Source organism: Chiroxiphia lanceolata, chromosome 15 (assembly GCF_009829145.1).
Source record: "Chiroxiphia lanceolata isolate bChiLan1 chromosome 15, bChiLan1.pri, whole genome shotgun sequence".
Lineage (NCBI taxonomy): Eukaryota > Metazoa > Chordata > Aves > Passeriformes > Pipridae > Chiroxiphia > Chiroxiphia lanceolata.
The window spans coordinates 1,916,672-1,933,863 of record NC_045651.1 but is presented as its reverse complement, the minus strand read 5'-3'; the positions used below and the strand labels follow the sequence as shown (position 1 = coordinate 1,933,863).

Below are 17,192 nucleotides of genomic sequence, written 5' to 3'. Positions count from 1 at the left end.
TCTCCAAGCGACCCAGGCTTGTTTTCTTTGAAGGGCAGTGCCACAGTGTGGGCACAATGCTGCTCCTGAACCCTCAGCAGCACTCAGAGGAGCACAAGTGTGCTATCCCACGTCTTGCAGCCAGGTTTCTGCATCCCACAGTTCTGTTTCTTTACAGCACTGCCACACTGTCCCCTTGTTTTCAGCTGCATTGTGAGAGCAAGTTTTTTTCTGAAGAACTTGCTCATTTTAACTTCAGTTCCCATGGCTTTTGTGCAATGGAAAATAATGAATAGCCATTCCCTGTTCTGCTGGCTAATAGTTCTGGTTGTGGTGCCCTTTAGTGTGTCCTCTCTGAGTCATTTCTTTTGCAGGCTGCACAGCTCTGGTTTAGTTTGTCTCCCCATGCAGTTATGCTATTTTACTTTCCTTGTCAGCCTTCTCTCTATTTTTCTAATTCTCCTTTGACCATTTTAAGATGCTTGGACTAAAATTGGACTCAGGATGGAGGTATGCCATGGATCTCACATAATGAGATCCTCTGCTTTGTTCTGTATTCCCTTCTAATAATTCCTAATACTCTTTGCCCTTTTGCCTGACACTGAGCAGTGATTAGATGGTCTCAGGGAACTATCACAGTGTGATATCACAGATTTCTTTCTATAAGCACTACTTTGCATTTGGCAATACTGTTTCTTTTGTGACTCTGTTGCCCACTCTTAGTCTTGTGAGATCTTCTCTAGTTAATTCTGTATAGTAAGTTTGACCACTCTGAACAACACTACATCACTTGCAAACTTTGCCACTTGGGTTTTCACCCTCTTTTCAGAGTGCAGACACTGTCAGATCACTGGTGGGACTAGGCCTGACCAACCACAGCAGCTCAGACATCCTGGTACACAGTATTTAGTTCTAAATCTGCCAAAGATCTCTCAGAAGCTGCATCACTGGCTCCTTTCTTCCAGCCTGGAGTCAGATGTGTGTGCTGCACAATATCACACTGAATTATTAAACAGATGATTGTCATTTACTGGTAAGCCCTTAGCAACACAAAATCTGTCAGGTACCCCCCAGGAGATCAGTGTTTGGCATGTTTTGGTCACAGCCATGGCAGTTCTCAGACCCCATCCACCCCTCCCCATCTCTGGTTCCCAGTGGATGCTGGCTGTGGATGTCCCAGAGCCTCAGCTTTCAGGGCCTGGGCTCCCTGGGGTGGAACCCCACACGTTCCCCTGTGAGAAGGGTCCTTTCCCACTGCCCTGGAGTATGAATTGGTGTTTAGTTTGTTAAAAGGATGCTGGGTATGGGTGAAACAAGGACAGCCCCGTTTAGTACAACTCCAGAGAAAGGCACAGGAAGTCCTGGATTCAGTGTGTCCCTGGTTGTTCCTGGGTGCTGCAGCCGAGCAGGGAATTCTGACAAGTGTCCTTCCAAACACTGCTCTGCAGAGAGCTCTTTTCTACTTTGGTTCCCACTTTTTATCCTCCCTTATTTCATACATGCAGCCATAGAATATCAAACCCGTGGTAAAGAGCGCTGTGGAGAACTGAGCCTGACCTCCACATTTCCAGGGATATCTCAGTCTCTTCTGCCGTGCTAATTTGGGGATCTCCTCTCCTGGCAGCCTTGTGTCTGAGGTGCTCATCCGGGGAGAGGTGGTTGGTGCAGCACTTCTGATTGAACCCTGTCTCTTGTCACAGCTGAAGTGCCAATCCTTCAACAAGTTTATCTCATCTCTAAAGGAGTTTATTGCTGTCATAAACTGAGACTTGCAACATTTTGCAAAGCACCCACTCACTGAGTTCTTCACTTGCCTCTACCAGCTACGTCCCAGACAGCAACACTTGCAATATGTTCTTTTCTCGTGGCTTTATTAAAAAACTTGCTACTTGATTTTTCCCCTTCTTTTCTTATCCTCTCCTTTTCTTTCTTTTTTTTTTTTTTTTTTTTTTAAAGCCTTGTTTAGATCATGTTCCTGGCAGTCATACTCTTCAGGTTGTGCGGCTGGAAAGGTCTGTGTGACCACTAGCCCATGCAGTCTTTTTAATGTCATCATCTTTTTAATGTCTTGATTTCCTGCCACCTGAGACCCTTTTCTTCCCATTGGATCTCAAAGATGAAGTGCACAGTCAACACATAAACATGGCACAGGTTTGGATTTGGCTTCACTGACCCATCTGCAGCGACACCCTTTAGTTTCTAGTTCCATCTCAGCACTTACCCATGTCGGAGTGGTTCAGGTGCTTTCTCTCTCAGTGTTTACTTGCTTGATTTCATTTCTGCTGCTCGAGATTTCTTCTGCAGTAGCATCAGGTGGGGCTGAGCAGGACAGTGCAGCACTGGTGTGTTAAGGGCTGCCAGGGGGAATCTTCCAACCCTTGGCAGCAAGTACCTCTGTGGCATTTGTTAGTTTTTACAAGATTGCAGTGTACTGTTGCAGGGCAGTCCCGGGGCGTGCTCAGAGTCTGGGTGGGATCAGGATGTGGGTGCAGCCAGGGCTGCCCAGATCCTCTCAGCTCTGACCCCTGAGACAATCAGGATGCTCTGCAGACCCAGCTGTTCCTTTGTTCCCCTGACACAGACCTGGGTGTTGAAGGGAAATCGGTGAAATTAATTGGAAAGGGATGGGAAGGAGCAGAGCCAGAGATAGCTGGGGGGAAATTCTGCTTTGCTGTGTGCTCAGAGGAGGGACTAAAATACTAAATTACTGAGGGATAGAGGGGTAAACTTAAGAGGGTGACCAAAGATAGAGCAGTAAACTTTAAAGAAAGTGTTAAAGACTCTGTGCTCTCCTTTCCTGTGCTGTTGTCACTTCTCCCTGTGCTCTCTCCTGTGCCAGGATGCCCAAAGCAGGTACCACGTGGGTGTTTGCTACGAGCAGGGCCTTGGGGTGCAGCAGAACCTGGCAGAGGCACTGAGACACTACAGGGAGGCAGCTGCTGCTGGGAACAGGCATGCCCAGGAGAGACTGAAGCTGTGGGAAGAGGAGCTGGAAGGTACCACGGGGTGGTGGAGGGTGTGGGCCTGCAGGGGGACTGACCCCATAATAGTGGGGCCTGTATTGCCAGAGGAAGGGTCACATAGGGCTATGGCACTAAGGAGTTCTTTTGACTGAAGGGAAGGGACTACTTTTCAGTTATTTCCACTTCTGACCAGCTCTTTCCAGTCCAGCTGAAGTGGAGAAGCCATTCCCATAGTCTGATGTGTCACAGAATCATTTAGGGTGGAAAAGACCTCTGAGATCATTGAGTCCAACCTTTCACAGGTTGGATGGGGCCCTGAGCAACCTGGTGTAATGGAAGGTGTCCGTGCCCATGGCAGTGGGGTTGGAATGGGATGATCTCCAAGAACCCTTCCAACCCAACCCATTCTGTGATTAATATCTCATTTTTCTGTCCTTTCAGATGTGCCAGCAAAGCATCCATTCCCTTCAGGAATACGAGCCTCTTCCTCGAGCCCCAGTTTCTGGGCTCTGGAGCCTGTGTCTGCAGATCTCCACAGCACCCAGCCAGGATGTGCCCTGACCCTGCCCCACTCTTGGAGCACAGACAGACTCCATGTGATGCTGCTGAGCAGTGCAGGATGGAGCCGTGCCTTCGGACACAGGACAGTGCCACTGGAAAGGCAGTTCTGGGAGCCCCACGGCTGCTGTTCCTAGAGCAGGCAGTAAGTGACACCAGCACAGGAGAAGGCAACCCTTTGTGTGGGGCTGGAAACCCTTAGTCTGTGTGGGGCAGGAAGCAGACTGGCAGGGATTGGAAAGGGAAAGCTTCCTGTTCATGAACAGGAGCCATTTTTAAGTCTCAGGGGTTTGAGAATAAACTTTGTGATATTCCTACACCACCATATCATCTGGTCCTCTTACCTTCCAATACAAGGATGTTGCTTTATGCACCTACATTTCTGTATAGAGCAATGTATAGACTCATGGCACAGGTTGCCCAGAGAAGCTGTGGCTGCCCCATCCCTGAAGTGTCCAAGGCCAGGCTGGACAGGGCTTGGAGCAATCTGGGATAGTGGGATGTGTCCCTGCCCATGGCAGGGGGGTGAATGAGATGAGCTTTAAGATCTCCTCCAGCCCAAACCATTCTCTGCCAGTGACCATTCACTGTGATGTGATTTGGGGTTATAATTCCAGTAGCCCTGCATGTCCTGCACAGTCCCCCAGTGAGGTTTACAAGCCACCATATGGTGATGTTGGCAACTAACCCTGTGATGGGTCTGGCTCACACTCTCTGAGGCAATTTGCTGTCTCTTGAAGGCAAGTTCCCACAGTGGTTCTGCTACCAGCACAGTCTGAGCTCAGCTCTACATTGCCATTGTGGCAGTTTAATCTGCTTCCAAACCTGTGCAAGCAAGAGAGTGAATTCTCATTATTAGGACACAGGTTTTTTGGGATATGACCTGTACCAGTGAGAGTGACAGCTGCCCTCAGCCATCCTGCACCGTGACCTTCAGTCCCCAGTTGTCATTCCTTCAGCCCTGGCAGTGAGCTGCTCCCATGGGTACCACCCTCTGAGTCACAGTGAGCAAGGTTTGCTTCAAAATTTATACTGGACTTGTTTGCTGAGCACGCCAGCTCGTTTCCAGTCAGTGGATAAGGGATGCTCCCAGCGGGAAGGCACCACTGGCAGGCAGCAGCAGGCAGCTGCTGGGATAATTCCTTCCACTGGGGCAGCTGGATCCGGAAAAAGGCATTTGTCCACACCAGTTTAAACTGGTTCAAGGGCATCTGTGCAAACTGCCCAGCTTCCTGTGGCCGTGGTGCTTGGTGCTTTGTATGGATGAGGCTCTGGAAAACAAAGGCAATGGCCCCATCCTGAACTTGCTGTGGTCTCCATTCAGCAAGGGAGGGGCACAGCTAGCCCTCAGCACATCTGATTGTTCTTCTAGTCTGGTCTCTCTTTCTGCTCAGACCAAGCTTTCTTCAACCATTTCCTTTATCAAGCAGGATACAATTAGCAGGAAGTTCCTGGGGTGGATTTCCTATGCTGTGATAACCCACAGCGTGCTTACGCACTGGGCAGCTCGGGGCAGGGGCTGGGGGGTTGAAAGCAGGATCAGGAAATTGAGCCAAGAGGGAGGAATTTGTCTCCTTTTTAATTTGCTTATTATAAGGTATTTTGGTGTAAAGATTGTCCTTTAACAGGCACATCGAAGCAACTCTGCAGAGGAAGGTGTGAGGTTTGTCCTCTGCGTGTGCTCCTGAGATGCTCCCACAGGGCTGCATCTCCTCAGTCCCAGAATGCTTCCCTTGTGGTTTGCACAGCTGCAGCTCAGTTGGAATTTGGCTCCCTGTCATTGTTTTGGTGCAGGAACCTGTTTTGTTTGTAAAACAAACCAGCAAGAGATTTCTGTTAGCAAACCCAGGACGAACCCATCCGTGTATAGACGCCAGAGATGGGCTCATCTGTGCAAGCATTTCGGAGGCTCCAAACACAACAGTGGATATTTTGGGTGTTAAACAGTCCACCTGGGGGAAATCTTATTCTGTTGCTCTTGTCATTTGGTTCCAAGAGCAAGAGAAAGGGATAATTTCTCATTTACTCTGCTTTAAATGATCTGTATGATTGTCTGGTGTTATGTATACACCTAAAGCTGGGAACTGTCACCTCCAGGTGCAGGGAGAAGAACACGGGTTGGACACTGTTGAGATGGTCGAGGATTGTGGTGCCTGTTCTTTTTCAACTTAACAGCAAAATGCAAGCCAGAAATATCACCCAAAGACCCCTGATGTGACAGCAAATGAGCAAATCTGCTTTGGCCCTGAACACATTGTGAGCTGGGGTGTCTGTGGTGAAGTCAGAGCAGTGTTTTTGCTGTGAAGATGTGAAGGGAAGCAGGCAAAGTGGTGAGAGCAGTGCCCTGTGTCACCAGTGACACTGCAGTGCTGGCAGGGAGGTGATGCTCACCCTCATTCCCATCTTTGACCCCCCTCCCACCTACACAGCCCCTTCTCCAGCATGCCCCAAATCTTTTCTGGTGTTTTATACCATAGCTGGAAGGCCCAAACTCTGGTACAGAGAAGAGTCCCCCGTGTGTGCAGGATCCAAAATCCCTTCCCTGCCATCCACACACTGCTGGGGAGCCTGTGGATGTACTGCAGCTGCCTTCCCATTCTCTGTGAGTGCAGATCCGCCCTGGGGAAGCACAAACACCTGTGTGCTTCCTCCTTTGTTACCAATATCTTAGTTTTCCCACCCATGCAATTATCCCAAAACTGTCTTACAGCTCACACACAGACAGATCAAAGTGAAAACCCATAATAAGGGTGAAGCTAGAGACTGAATATTTCAAAACAGTGTTTTCACGCTTCCCTTTTCCCAGGTTACCTTTGGCAGACTCCAGCCATCTGTTGTCTGCTTCTGGATAAGGACTATGCTCCAAAATCCAATGGCCTCCAAAGAGAATCGAATAGAACAGAATCATTAAGGTTGGAAAAGACCTCCAAGACTGAGTCCAACCTTTGTCACCACCTTGTCAACCAGACCAGAGCACCGAGTGCCATGTCCATTTGTTATGGAGAAGGAATTTGTAGGCACCTGGTGCAGCCATAGGAGAGATGCCAGTGCTGATTTTGGGGTGTTTAACAAAATGCAAATTCACAGCGGTAGAACCACAAAAGCTGGAAGGATCAGTGGGAGACAACAGGCACATCCTCGCCTTTCCCAGCTGCCATTCCAAGCTTCCTGCACATTTTTCAGCTACACTGCACCTTGTTCCAGAGAGGATAATGTTAGAAAAAAAGAGTTTTATTTAAATAACTGAAATCCTGGAGCCCAACTCTGCAGCACATGTCAGAGTCCATGACAGGTGTTTGAACGTCCGTGGTGCACAGTCTGATCATGTGGAAGTTTCTTGCTGTGCTGTTGTTCCAACAACCCCCATCCCCTCATAGCCTGTCCTGGGAGGAAGGGGTGACCTGAGTGTGCTGGGAGGCTGGAAGGGGAGGAAGGCAAGGACAGGCAGGTAGAGGGCAACTAAACAAGGTGAAATCAGTGATGGAGAAAGTTGATGGGGTGAGGCAAAGGAAGGACCATGCCTGTTGTGATTGTCTAGACACGGGCAATACAGTGACCCTGCTGGAGTCCACGTGTGCACCCAAAGCTCTGTCTGACTCCCATCTCCTTCTCACAGGCACCAGCAGAACCTACAGAACAGCAGCACTGTCCTCCAGCCCCAGGCCCTTCCCACGTGCCGACAGCTGCCGCAGGAGCCCCGCGCCCGTCTCGCTGTGCACTTGGACCTTCTGGGACAGAATCATTTCAAAGAGGGTGCTCATCTCCGAGAGGAAGGTGCTGGTCAGCCTCGTCCCAGCAGCGCTGGAGTCAGCCCCAGCACCTTTGCCAAAGGTCTCAAAGGTCCTTGGTTTCTCCTGCCTTGCAGCCTCCTCCTCCTGAGAGGAGTGGGGGTTGTCGGGGGAGAAGACGTTGTCCTTGTAGCTGCTGGTGAGGGGGAAGGAGAGCCGGGCCATCCACGCTGGGTCTGCAGCTGTGAGCCTCTTGAGGGCCAGCTCTGAGGGAGACAGGGAGCAGAGGAGACCACAGGAGAGAAGAGAGGGAAAAAAATCAAATAAATAAAATTATTGATTAATGAGAAGATCTGAAATCACTGAGAGAAGTAATTGTAAACAGGTCTAGAGAGAAACTACCAAATCATACAACCCAGCAGCTTAGTAAAACCAAGCAAAATAGAACTGGTTTAAAACTACTGGGGTTTTTTTGTTTTGTGTTATTGTAATAACCATTAGAATCACTTTGCTTCCTCATTTGTTGCAGCCTGGAGTGGCACTTCACTAAATTGTTAGCAAAGCCAGAGAGAGGGAGGGTTTAGGACTGGCTAAAGGGGAGCTGACAATGGAAAGCTTGCAAGGGGGAAGTATTGGACACAAAGATAGTGGACTTCCCTTCAGGGTCACTCCAGGGGGGGAATTTGCTGCTAAGCAGGCAGATTGAGACTGAGAAGAAATGGGTTATTGTGAAAACAATAATAGCAGAATGAAATTCTGGATTATAAAATGCACAGCTGGGTGGTTGAGCACTAGTAACAAACAATTGAGCTATAAAGTGGTTGTTCCTCGATTGGAAACAGCTGAGGAGCAGTGGGAGCCTGGGCTGGGGGTTGGGGCAGGCTCCTTAGTGCACCAGTAATGTGATTTTGTCCCAGAAATGGAATCATCCAGTGTGTTGGTCAAGGTATGAAGGCATATCCATGGTATTGTTACCGGGTCTGGCGAGACATGATTAGGAGAATTACACACAAATCTGATTATCCATCCAGAGGAGAGAGGAGCTGGAATGACACCAGTGCAGGGAAAACTCTGGGGATGAAAGCAGGAGTGAGCCAGGACGACATGATGGACACTCCAAGAGTGGGGGTTACTGCTCCTAAGGAAGCAAGTGCTCCCCAGGGCCCTGCTGCAACCTGCCACTATTTTGAGGAGACAAGCACCGGCAAAGGAAATCTTTAGGCTTAAAATAGTGCTGGCAAAAGAAGAAGTGATTACAACTGTCCATGAATAAACATCTCCTGGAAAAGAAAGGAAGGACCCCATAGCAGGGAGAGCCTGGAATAGCTTCCCCGTCAGACGGCAGGAAAGGAAACGGGGGTTCTTGTTTTTTGAGGTAGTTGGTAAACAAGAGTCCGTGCTGAGGAGCACAGAGCTGCCTTCCAGCCCCACGTTGTTCCTTCCCAAAGCATATCCCAGAGCCCCTGGGGGTTGGAAGCGACCACCTGGTTTGTGAAACACTTTGAGAGCAGTAAAACAAGTCACAGGTGTCTGGTAACAAAATACAGCAATGCCAGGGTGGCCAGAGCTGGTGTCACTAATAATGGTGTGGCTCTGACTTGTACAGTGACCTCTGGAAGGAGGGTCTCCATTCTGATGCAGTTATCTTGCTGCTTCCAGAGGATAATCAGTATCCTCTCCCAGCCCGGGACACAGGGTCCCCCCTCAGTGACTGAGACAAGGCTCCTTCCTCAGCCAACCAGTCCTTTTTCTCTGAAAAACTGCTTTCCTTGCGTGGAATAGGGGTGAGAGCTGGGACTCAAACCTGGTAAGGAGAGAAGGGCAAGTACCTCACTTAGGTTTTTGTTTCAGATGAAGCCCCAAAATTCTTTTGCGTTGCTTCACTTCCAGGATTTCTTTCTGCAATCTCAGTATTCTTTCAGTCACAGTGACTGTTCCTTAACACATCACCCAAGAGTGCTGCAGCCCCATGGTTTTGCTCTAAAACACCCAGTTTTCTCCTCCCAGTCTGCAAGAAGCCACTGCATTCCCTGAATATTTGGATGCCTCAGCTCTGGAGCAGGACACAACCAGTCTGCTCCCTGCCGGGAGAGCCACAGCTCCTTGGGCTGATGGTCCTGTGGCCATGAAAGATTTTGATTAGGTTTGTTTAATTTGACTAATAACTCTTTACTGCTTTGTTTTAATGGTGCTTTGAGAGCAGGGGTTGTTTTTATCATCAATAAAGTTCTATCATCTGCTGCTGGGAGAGGCTGTGCTTGGCTGGTGGGGGTCGGCGTTAACAGAGGGGGCCAAGTTCATCCCGCAGCATAAACAACCCCAGAGCTGCCTGGGACTGATTAATCCCACAGTTCCTCCTGCTGGGAACAGCACAAAGGCCCAGACAGCCTCAGCCAGCTGTTAGGATACTCCTGAGCACAAGCAAAGCTTCCTTCCTCCCTCTCAGGATGCAAGTCCACTTCTCTGTTTGTGTTTGGGAGAGGAGGAAGGAGCCCGGCAGCTCTGGTGTCTGTGCCCTGTCGCCTTCTCGGGAAGCTCTGGGCTCATGGTGAGGGTTTTCCACCACTGGAACAGGGCAGCCTCCTTGGGAATGGCCAGCAGGACGCCACATGGGCACAGCCTCAGCATTCCCTGCTGGCATTCACTGAGAAATGGAACACGGTTCCTTCCCAAAAAGAACCAACTTGACATTGTCGTGATGGGGAATCGTGCTCTGCAAACTTGTCAGGGTCTTTGGAAGGGCTGGATGGAGAGTCCTGGATAACTTTGGACAAGGGCATGGAGTGATAGAACAAGGGAGAACACACAGACAGACAGCAGGGTTAGATGGGATATTGGGAAGAAATTCTTCCCTGTGAGGGTGGTGGGGCACTGCCCAGGGAAGTGGTGGAATCATCATCCCTGGAAGCGTTCAAAAAACATATGGATGTGGCACCTGGGGACAGGGGTTAGTGGTGGACCTGGCAGTGCTGGGTTGATGGATTCAATGGTCTGAGAGGGCTTTGCCAGCCTTAATGATTCTGTGAAGTTCCAGTACTTTGGCAAAAGGGTTTTTTCCTACCAGATCCAAGAGTGATGTGAGATGGTATTTCATGGATCTGCCCCACCACAGCATGGATTTTCTAGGATGCTCCTTGTGGGCAGGACTGGATCCAGACAGAGATCCCTTTAATGGGATTGGTGCCTGTCAGTGCGCCATGAGATGCACGTGGGCTCCTGTTCACTCCCTGCCCTTGGCTGCAGGACCTTTAAATCCAAAAACCTTTCAGCTCTCATTTCACCCAGCCTTTCCTTCATTTACTCCTTACCAGAACAAAACAGCAGGAAGGCAAATGGGGAGAAGCAGCAGGTTCTCCCCCTAAGGAAGAGCACCAAAAATGCCCAACTCTGGAATTAAAACCACCCCAGCAGCAAACCTCAACGAGTTCCTCTTCTTCCACAATGAAATTTCTGCTACAGGACATGAGTCAGCCCAACTCTTTCAAATTGAAATGCCAGTAGAGGAGATTTTTAGAACAAATCAATAAAAGGAACATGTAGAAAATGTCAGGCCCAGATGGTATTCACCCCAGAGAGCCAGAGGAACTCAGATATGAAATTGCCTGGTTTATTAGCTGCTGTTGGTTAACTACTGCTTCAAATGAACAGGGATCAGAGGAAGGGAAGGAGAAATTGTGACAGGAGTTTTTAAGTGTGTGAAGGTGAATCTGGTGCAGGCAGATTCATAGAAATCCTCCTGTGCCTGGCTCAGCACAGGGACAAGGAGGTGCTGTTCCAAAGGGAACCAACGTGACACTGTCAAGGCGGGGAATTGTGTTTTGCAAATTTGTTGGAGTCTTTGGAAGGGCTGGATGAAGAGTCCTGGGTGACTTTGGACAAGGGCATGGAGTGACAGGACAAGGGGGAATGGCTTCAAACTGCCAGAGGGCAGGGGTAGACTGGATTTTAGGAAGAAATTCTTCCCTGGGAGGGTGGGGAGGCCCTGGCACAGGTTGCCCAGAGAAGCTGTGGCTGCCCCTGGATCCCTGGAAGTGTCCAAGGCCAGGTTGGACAGGGCTTGGAGCAACCTGGGCTGGTGGGAGGTGTCCCTGCCCGTGGCATGGGGTTGGAATGAGATGATCTCCCAACCCAAACCATTCCATGATTCAATTCTATGATGACAGAGGACACCTGAGCTGGTGGAAAAGCACCAGCCAGGCTCTCAGGGACCTGAGCTGTCCCTGAATCAACAGCCAGGGACTAATGTGTGTTAAAGCTGGGAAGTGAGGGTGGGAATAATTAATCTTCCCCACCAAGGGAGGTCATTAGCAGAGTCCCAGAGTATCTGCTCATCACAGTGATAAATGACGTGGAGAAGGGGACGGTGTTGGTGTTGACTCTACTGAAACACCCAAAAGCAGAGGGTTGTGAAGGACCTAATAATGCTGAGAGCCGTGAGTAACACGTGCCTGGTGGATTTCTGTGTCACCAACTGTTGGACAGTTGTCCCAGGGAATAACATATGTACTGATGACTCTCCCACCGTGCAGAGGAGAGGTTTGGGAGTCACCCCAACAGCCTGGTGACAGAGCTCATGGGGAGCTTGGGCAGTACAGGAATGAAGAACAAACCAGAAAACCTCCTTATACCCCCAGTGGCTCCTAAACACTGGACACAATTCTGGTCACCACATCTCAGTAAAGAGACACTAAAATTAGCAGCAGGTTGGTCACCGGAGATGAGACTGGATTAGAGGAAAGGGGAGCCTGATGGGGCTTGACAAGGACAACTCTCCACCTTTCTCACTCTGCATGGACTAGGAAACCATGAAAAGGAGGGGCTCGGGTCAGGGTGGGAAGCAGATCACCAAGTGCAATGTTAAACTGGACTTCACCCCTACACAACAACAGAGCTCAGCCTCACACACCAGCTAAACAACAGCAGAGACATCCACAGGAAAGGAGATCATCCATAAACACAGGAACAAATCCAACGTGAAGCTCAGCAAGTGCCTTTTTGCTGGGCACTGCCTGGTACTGAAAGCCTGGGATGGTCCAGCCATGCTGTCCCAAGCATCTGCCACTGTCAGAGCCACTCCAGGAGATGAGATGTCCCCAGGCCAGCCAGTTTGACCTCCTGAATGGGGTTAGTGTGTTATCTGAGGAGACCCCAGTGCCGTAACCCCCACCAGCCCCAGCGTGCTCCCAGTGGCGAGGCCACCTCACCTGCCTGTGGCTCCAGGAGGGTCTCCAGCTCCTCTCCCACCAGCTGTGGCACCGAGAGCTCGAAGCCGCTGTCGGAGTCGCGGTCCTCGGCCTCGCTCTCGCCGTGCCCGCTGTCCTTCGTGCTCTGGCAGTCAGTGTCCAGCCCTGCAGCCCTGCCAGGGGACACAGCACCCGAGTCACTTCAGCTCCCACCACAGCCCCTTGAAGGTGTTTGTGTCAGTCCCCCACAAAATGACCCAAGGAGGGGGTGTGGGCACCCTCTCAGAACCGAAGACACAGTGATTTCAGTCCCCACTAAAAAATCCATTTGGGGGTTGTTTGGGTTACACAAGGGGCTGCTATACATTTCTTCCCCGAGATGGGGTTTTGTCCTTCTTCAAGGAGATCACAGAATCACAGAATGGTTTGGGTTGGAACCAACCTTATAGCTCATCATAGTGACCTTCTGCCGTGGGCAGAGACACCTTCCACTAGACCAGGTTGCTCCAAGTCCTGTCCAACCTGGTCATGAGCACTTCCAGGGCATAGCCACAGCAAACAGGGAGCTGGCTCCTCCCTATAAATTCAGAGGAGCTTCCCACCTGCAGGACCAGGTGAGGAACATCACAGCTCTGACCCAGCAGCCCCAGACCCACTGTCCCTCCCTCTCCATCCTCAGAAGATGCAGATGAGAAAGGTGGAAAAAGTTGTGTCTGCCCATGGCTTGGGCAGGTGTGGATGGGAGGACTTCTGGTATCTTCGGGAGTGTTCACCCAGAGATGTCAACAGCATAATTTAACGGGAACACCATGAAGTTTGGCTCTGGGAACATCTTTGGCACACAGCTGGCATATCTCAGTTCTTCCAGACCCACTGGCATTGTCTCCCTCTCTTGTCTCCTGGCACAGGGAGAGGTGCCCCAAATTCATGTCAACAGTCAGCAGCATCTCTAAGAAAGTGCCCAAAACCATGGGAAAACTCATCCTTGTGCTGCTGCCTCCAGAGCTGGGACCCTCTGTGCTCCTGAGTGTCCTTGTCCATTACACTGGAACCCACTGGTTCCCTTACATTGCCCATTACACTGGAACCCCTGGCAAGGACAGGATGGAACTGCCAAAGGTGCCCCAGGAAGGAGGCCAAGGGCAGTGGAATACCAACAGGAGCACGGCCATCCCCTGCAGGGAGGAGCTACCTGCCCAATCTCAGGGCGTGAAGCTTTGCTGCCCCAGTGCTGCCCTCGGAGGCTGTTGGGGCTGGTGAGGCTGAAGCAGAGGCAGCAGAGACACGAGGGAAGGGGGCGTGGGAGAGGGAAGGGCCGGGATGCAGCCTTACCTGCTGCCGTTCTTGGCCGTGTACTTGTTTCCCCTGTAGTTTGTTTTGGGCTGGAACTGGCCCTGGTGCAGCAGGGAGAGCAGCTGGGAGATTTGCTGTAAGGCAGGAAAAGCCTGTTGAGCCCCGGCGGTCGCCACTCAAGCTGCTTCCTGCCAGGACGTCCCCGCGGACCCCCCGACCTTTTTATAGCGTTTCCTCCTCCTGCAGATGGTTCGGCAGCCCCGGGCAGGGGGAAAAACAAGCGGCCGGGAGCCCACCTGGCCCCCCTGCGCCATCTGCCTGCCTTTCCCTGCCCACACACTCCCCTGGGAACGAGAGCACGGGACTGTCCCCTTCTCCCTGGGACAGACACCCTCCCTCCCAGCTCCCAGGGTGTTCTGGTGAGCGTGGGGAGACCCTGCCCGTGGTGGGGTGGATGTTCATCCCACCCAGCACCTCTGCCCAGGGCCGGGGAAGGAGACCAACCAACGGCCATCATGGTGCACATTCCCACCACCCCAGGGTGGGCAAGGCTCATGAAAGGAAGGACTGGAGGGGTGCACAGCTCTGGGAATGCCCAGGGCAGCTCTCACCTGCACTGGGGGTGACTCCATGGCGAACTCCCCGGTGGGGCTCTGCTCTGCCAGGGCCACCAGCGACAGCCGCACCAGGCTCCGGAGGATCTGCTGGTGGGGCTGGGGCTGCCCGGGCCCTCCAGCACCCACGGGCTGCTCGGGTGGCAGCTGGGGCTGTCCCATGGGTGGCTTCACCAGGCTCTTGCTGTGCTTTGGTGCTTCCGGGGGGCTCGCGGCCTCTTTCCCCAAATGTTTGGGTCTGTGGGGCTGGCAGGGCCGGCGCTGCAGGATGGGCAGCTCGAAGGTCTCCTGCTGCTCCTCTGAGTCTTTTTGGGTCCTCTGATTTCTCAGGGTCCTGTAGAGAGTGGGGGTGAGGTGGAGGGGAGGTTGTGGGTAGCCCCCTGGCACAGGGGGGGCTGTGCCGGGTGGATCCTCCTGGCAGGGCTGGGGGGGCTCAACCTCCCGGGGGCGGCCCCGGAGCAGCGGGATGAGGTGGATGTCAGTCTTCTGGATCTGCCTGGGCGGCTTCTTGAGCTGCTGCTGCCTGCGGGCATCCTCTGCCTCCCTGCAGTTGTAGGCCATGCCATCCTTCTTCTCCTTCTTCCGCAGAGACAGGGTCAGAGCCAGGAGGAGAAGGCACCCGCCCAGGAGAGCAGCAAGACAGATAACCACCACCACGGGGAGGCTCAGCCACCCGGGGTCCTGGGCTGAGATTTTGGAGAACGCCCCGTGATGCCGGAAAACCAAGCGGAGCTGGGCCAGGGTGTGCAGGGGGGTGTCTCCCTCATCGCTCACCCGGACCAGCAGCTCCCGCTCGCTGCCGGCCAGGCTGCTGGCATTGCTGGCATTGAGGAAGACCTGCCCAGAGAGAGGGTCCAGGATGAAGAGCCCAGCATCATCCCCCCCCACCAGATCGTACCGGAGAGCCCCGTTGCTGCCAGAGTCCACGTCCCTGGCCACGATGGTGAAGAGGAAGGGAGTGCCAGCACACGATGCGAGTGTTGTGTTGGTCTCTGCTGCAGCCCCTTGGGTGCTCCTGTTCCCAGGGACCACCCAGAAGCACCCTGTCTCCACACTGACCAGGACAGAGAGCGTGGCTGCACCTCCCACCAGCGCTGGCATGGTGATGACGGGCGCGTTGTCGTTGCGGTCGAGCACGGCCAGCCTGATGGAGATGTTGGATGCCAGCTTGGGGTGACCTCCGTCCTCCGCAGTCACCAGGAACTCCAGGCTCCTCACCTGCTCGTAATCAAAAGCCTGGAGGGCAAAAACATCCCCAGTGGTGGGGTCGACTGAGACCAAACCCGAAGCAGAGGAGTCCGGGATGCTGTAGGTGATTTTCCCGTTGAAGCCCAGGTCGGGGTCAGTGGCACGGACGGTGAGCAGGAAAGCAGGTGCTTCACTGTTCTCAGCAACAGCAGCCTCATAGGTGGCCTTGTCAAAGGCCGGGGCGTTGTCGTTGACATCACTGATGCAGATGGTGAGGTGTTTGAGCACGGCCAGGGACAGGTCCCCCAGGTCCCGCACCACCAGCGTCAGGTTGTACTCGGCGCGCAGCTCCCTGTCCAGTGCAGCGTTGGTCATCAGCACGTAGCTGTGGCTGTTGGTCCTCTTCAGCCTGAAGTGCTCGTCCCCTTGGCTGAGGGAGCAAAGCACTTGCCCATTGCTTCCTGAGTCAGGGTCACTGGCTGTCACCAGAGCCACGAAGCTGTCCTTGGGAAGGGCTTCAGACAGCACGGGCACCCGCGCGGCCCAGGTGACGTGGACGTCGGGAGCGTTGTCGTTGACATCCAGGACTTTGACCAGGACCTTGCAGTGTGCTGGGATGGGGTTGGCACCCAGGTCCCGGGCCTGCACATCCAGCTCGTAGGTGTGGGTTTCCTCGTAGTCCAGAGGGTGCTTCAGGATGATGCTGCCCGTGCGGGCGTCAACGCTGAAGGTGCTCAGCACCTCGGGGGGCGCGTGTTTGCTCAGGCTGTACTCGATCTCCCCGTTGGGACCCTGGTCGGGGTCGGTGGCCGTGACTGTCACAAGGAGGGTCCCGGGCAGAGCATCCTCCCGAACCTCCACTGTCAAGGAGCTCTCTGCAAAGATGGGGCTGTTGTCATTGGAGTCGAGGACAATGACTTTAATTAAAGCAGTACCTGATTTTGGTGGCTCCCCGTGGTCAGTGGCCGTCAGCTCGAGGTCAAAGGAGGAGTGCAGCTCCCGGTCCACTTCTTTAACCACGACGAGCTCCGCGTGCCTCGTCCCATCGGAGCTGGAGATGACCTCCAGAGCAAAGTGCTCACTGGGGGAGAGGGCATAGGAGCAGAGGGCATTGGGGCCAGCATCAGCATCCAGGGCTCGATCCAGCGGGATCCGTGTCTGCAGGGACGCGCTCTCCGAAATCTCCAGCTCCAGCTCGGGCGTGGGGAACCGCGGCGCGTTGTCGTTGACATCCAGCACTTGAACCTCCACGTGGATCAGCGCCAGGTTTTGGGCAGCCAGCACGTCGAACGAGACCCAGCAGGGATCACTGTGCCGGCACAGCTGCTCCCTGTCCACCCGCCCAGCCGTGCTGAGCGCCCCGTCCCCGCTGCCCACGCGCAGAGGGAACCTCCCGGGGGTCTCCATCAGCTGGAAGGTCTCCGCTGTGTCGCCGCTCTCGCCCCCCTCGAAGTGCTCAGCCAGTGTCCCAATGACCGTCCCCGGTGGCACCTCCTCGAACACCCGGTACTGCACCGTGAACGTGGCAACCTCCTGGGCGTCGGCGCAGAGGAACAGGTACCACCAGAGTGCCGGGAGCTGCAGAGCAGAACGGCCCAGCAGGAGGATGCTGCTGGCAAAGCCCAGTGTCCCCCTGCCCCGGGGCACTGCCAGGGGCCTGCCCGCCCTCCGCCGCATGGCCACGGA

The 17,192-nt window shown here is 53.2% G+C and overlaps 2 protein-coding genes across 2 annotated transcripts in view; one reads left to right on the top strand and one right to left on the bottom strand.

Annotated features, from left to right (window-relative positions):
• DELE1 (DAP3 binding cell death enhancer 1) overlaps positions 1-9,476 on the top strand; it is a 22,573-nt gene extending 13,097 nt beyond the window's left edge. Inside the window, exons 10-12 of the mRNA XM_032702805.1 lie at positions 2,819-2,975; positions 3,384-3,645; positions 7,117-9,476. Coding sequence (XP_032558696.1) covers positions 2,819-2,975; positions 3,384-3,637 — 411 coding nt within the window. The 3' untranslated portion in view covers positions 3,638-3,645; positions 7,117-9,476. The remainder of the gene's footprint in view (positions 1-2,818; positions 2,976-3,383; positions 3,646-7,116) is intronic.
• On the bottom strand, positions 6,649-17,192 carry PCDH12 (protocadherin 12). Its single transcript, XM_032702806.1, has 4 exons — positions 14,316-17,192; positions 13,744-13,838; positions 12,433-12,584; positions 6,649-7,494 (listed from the first exon to the last, which is right to left on the bottom strand). Exons 1-4 carry the CDS (start codon positions 17,181-17,183, stop codon positions 7,130-7,132), a joined length of 3,480 nt encoding a protein of 1,159 aa, XP_032558697.1. The 5' UTR covers positions 17,184-17,192; the 3' UTR covers positions 6,649-7,129.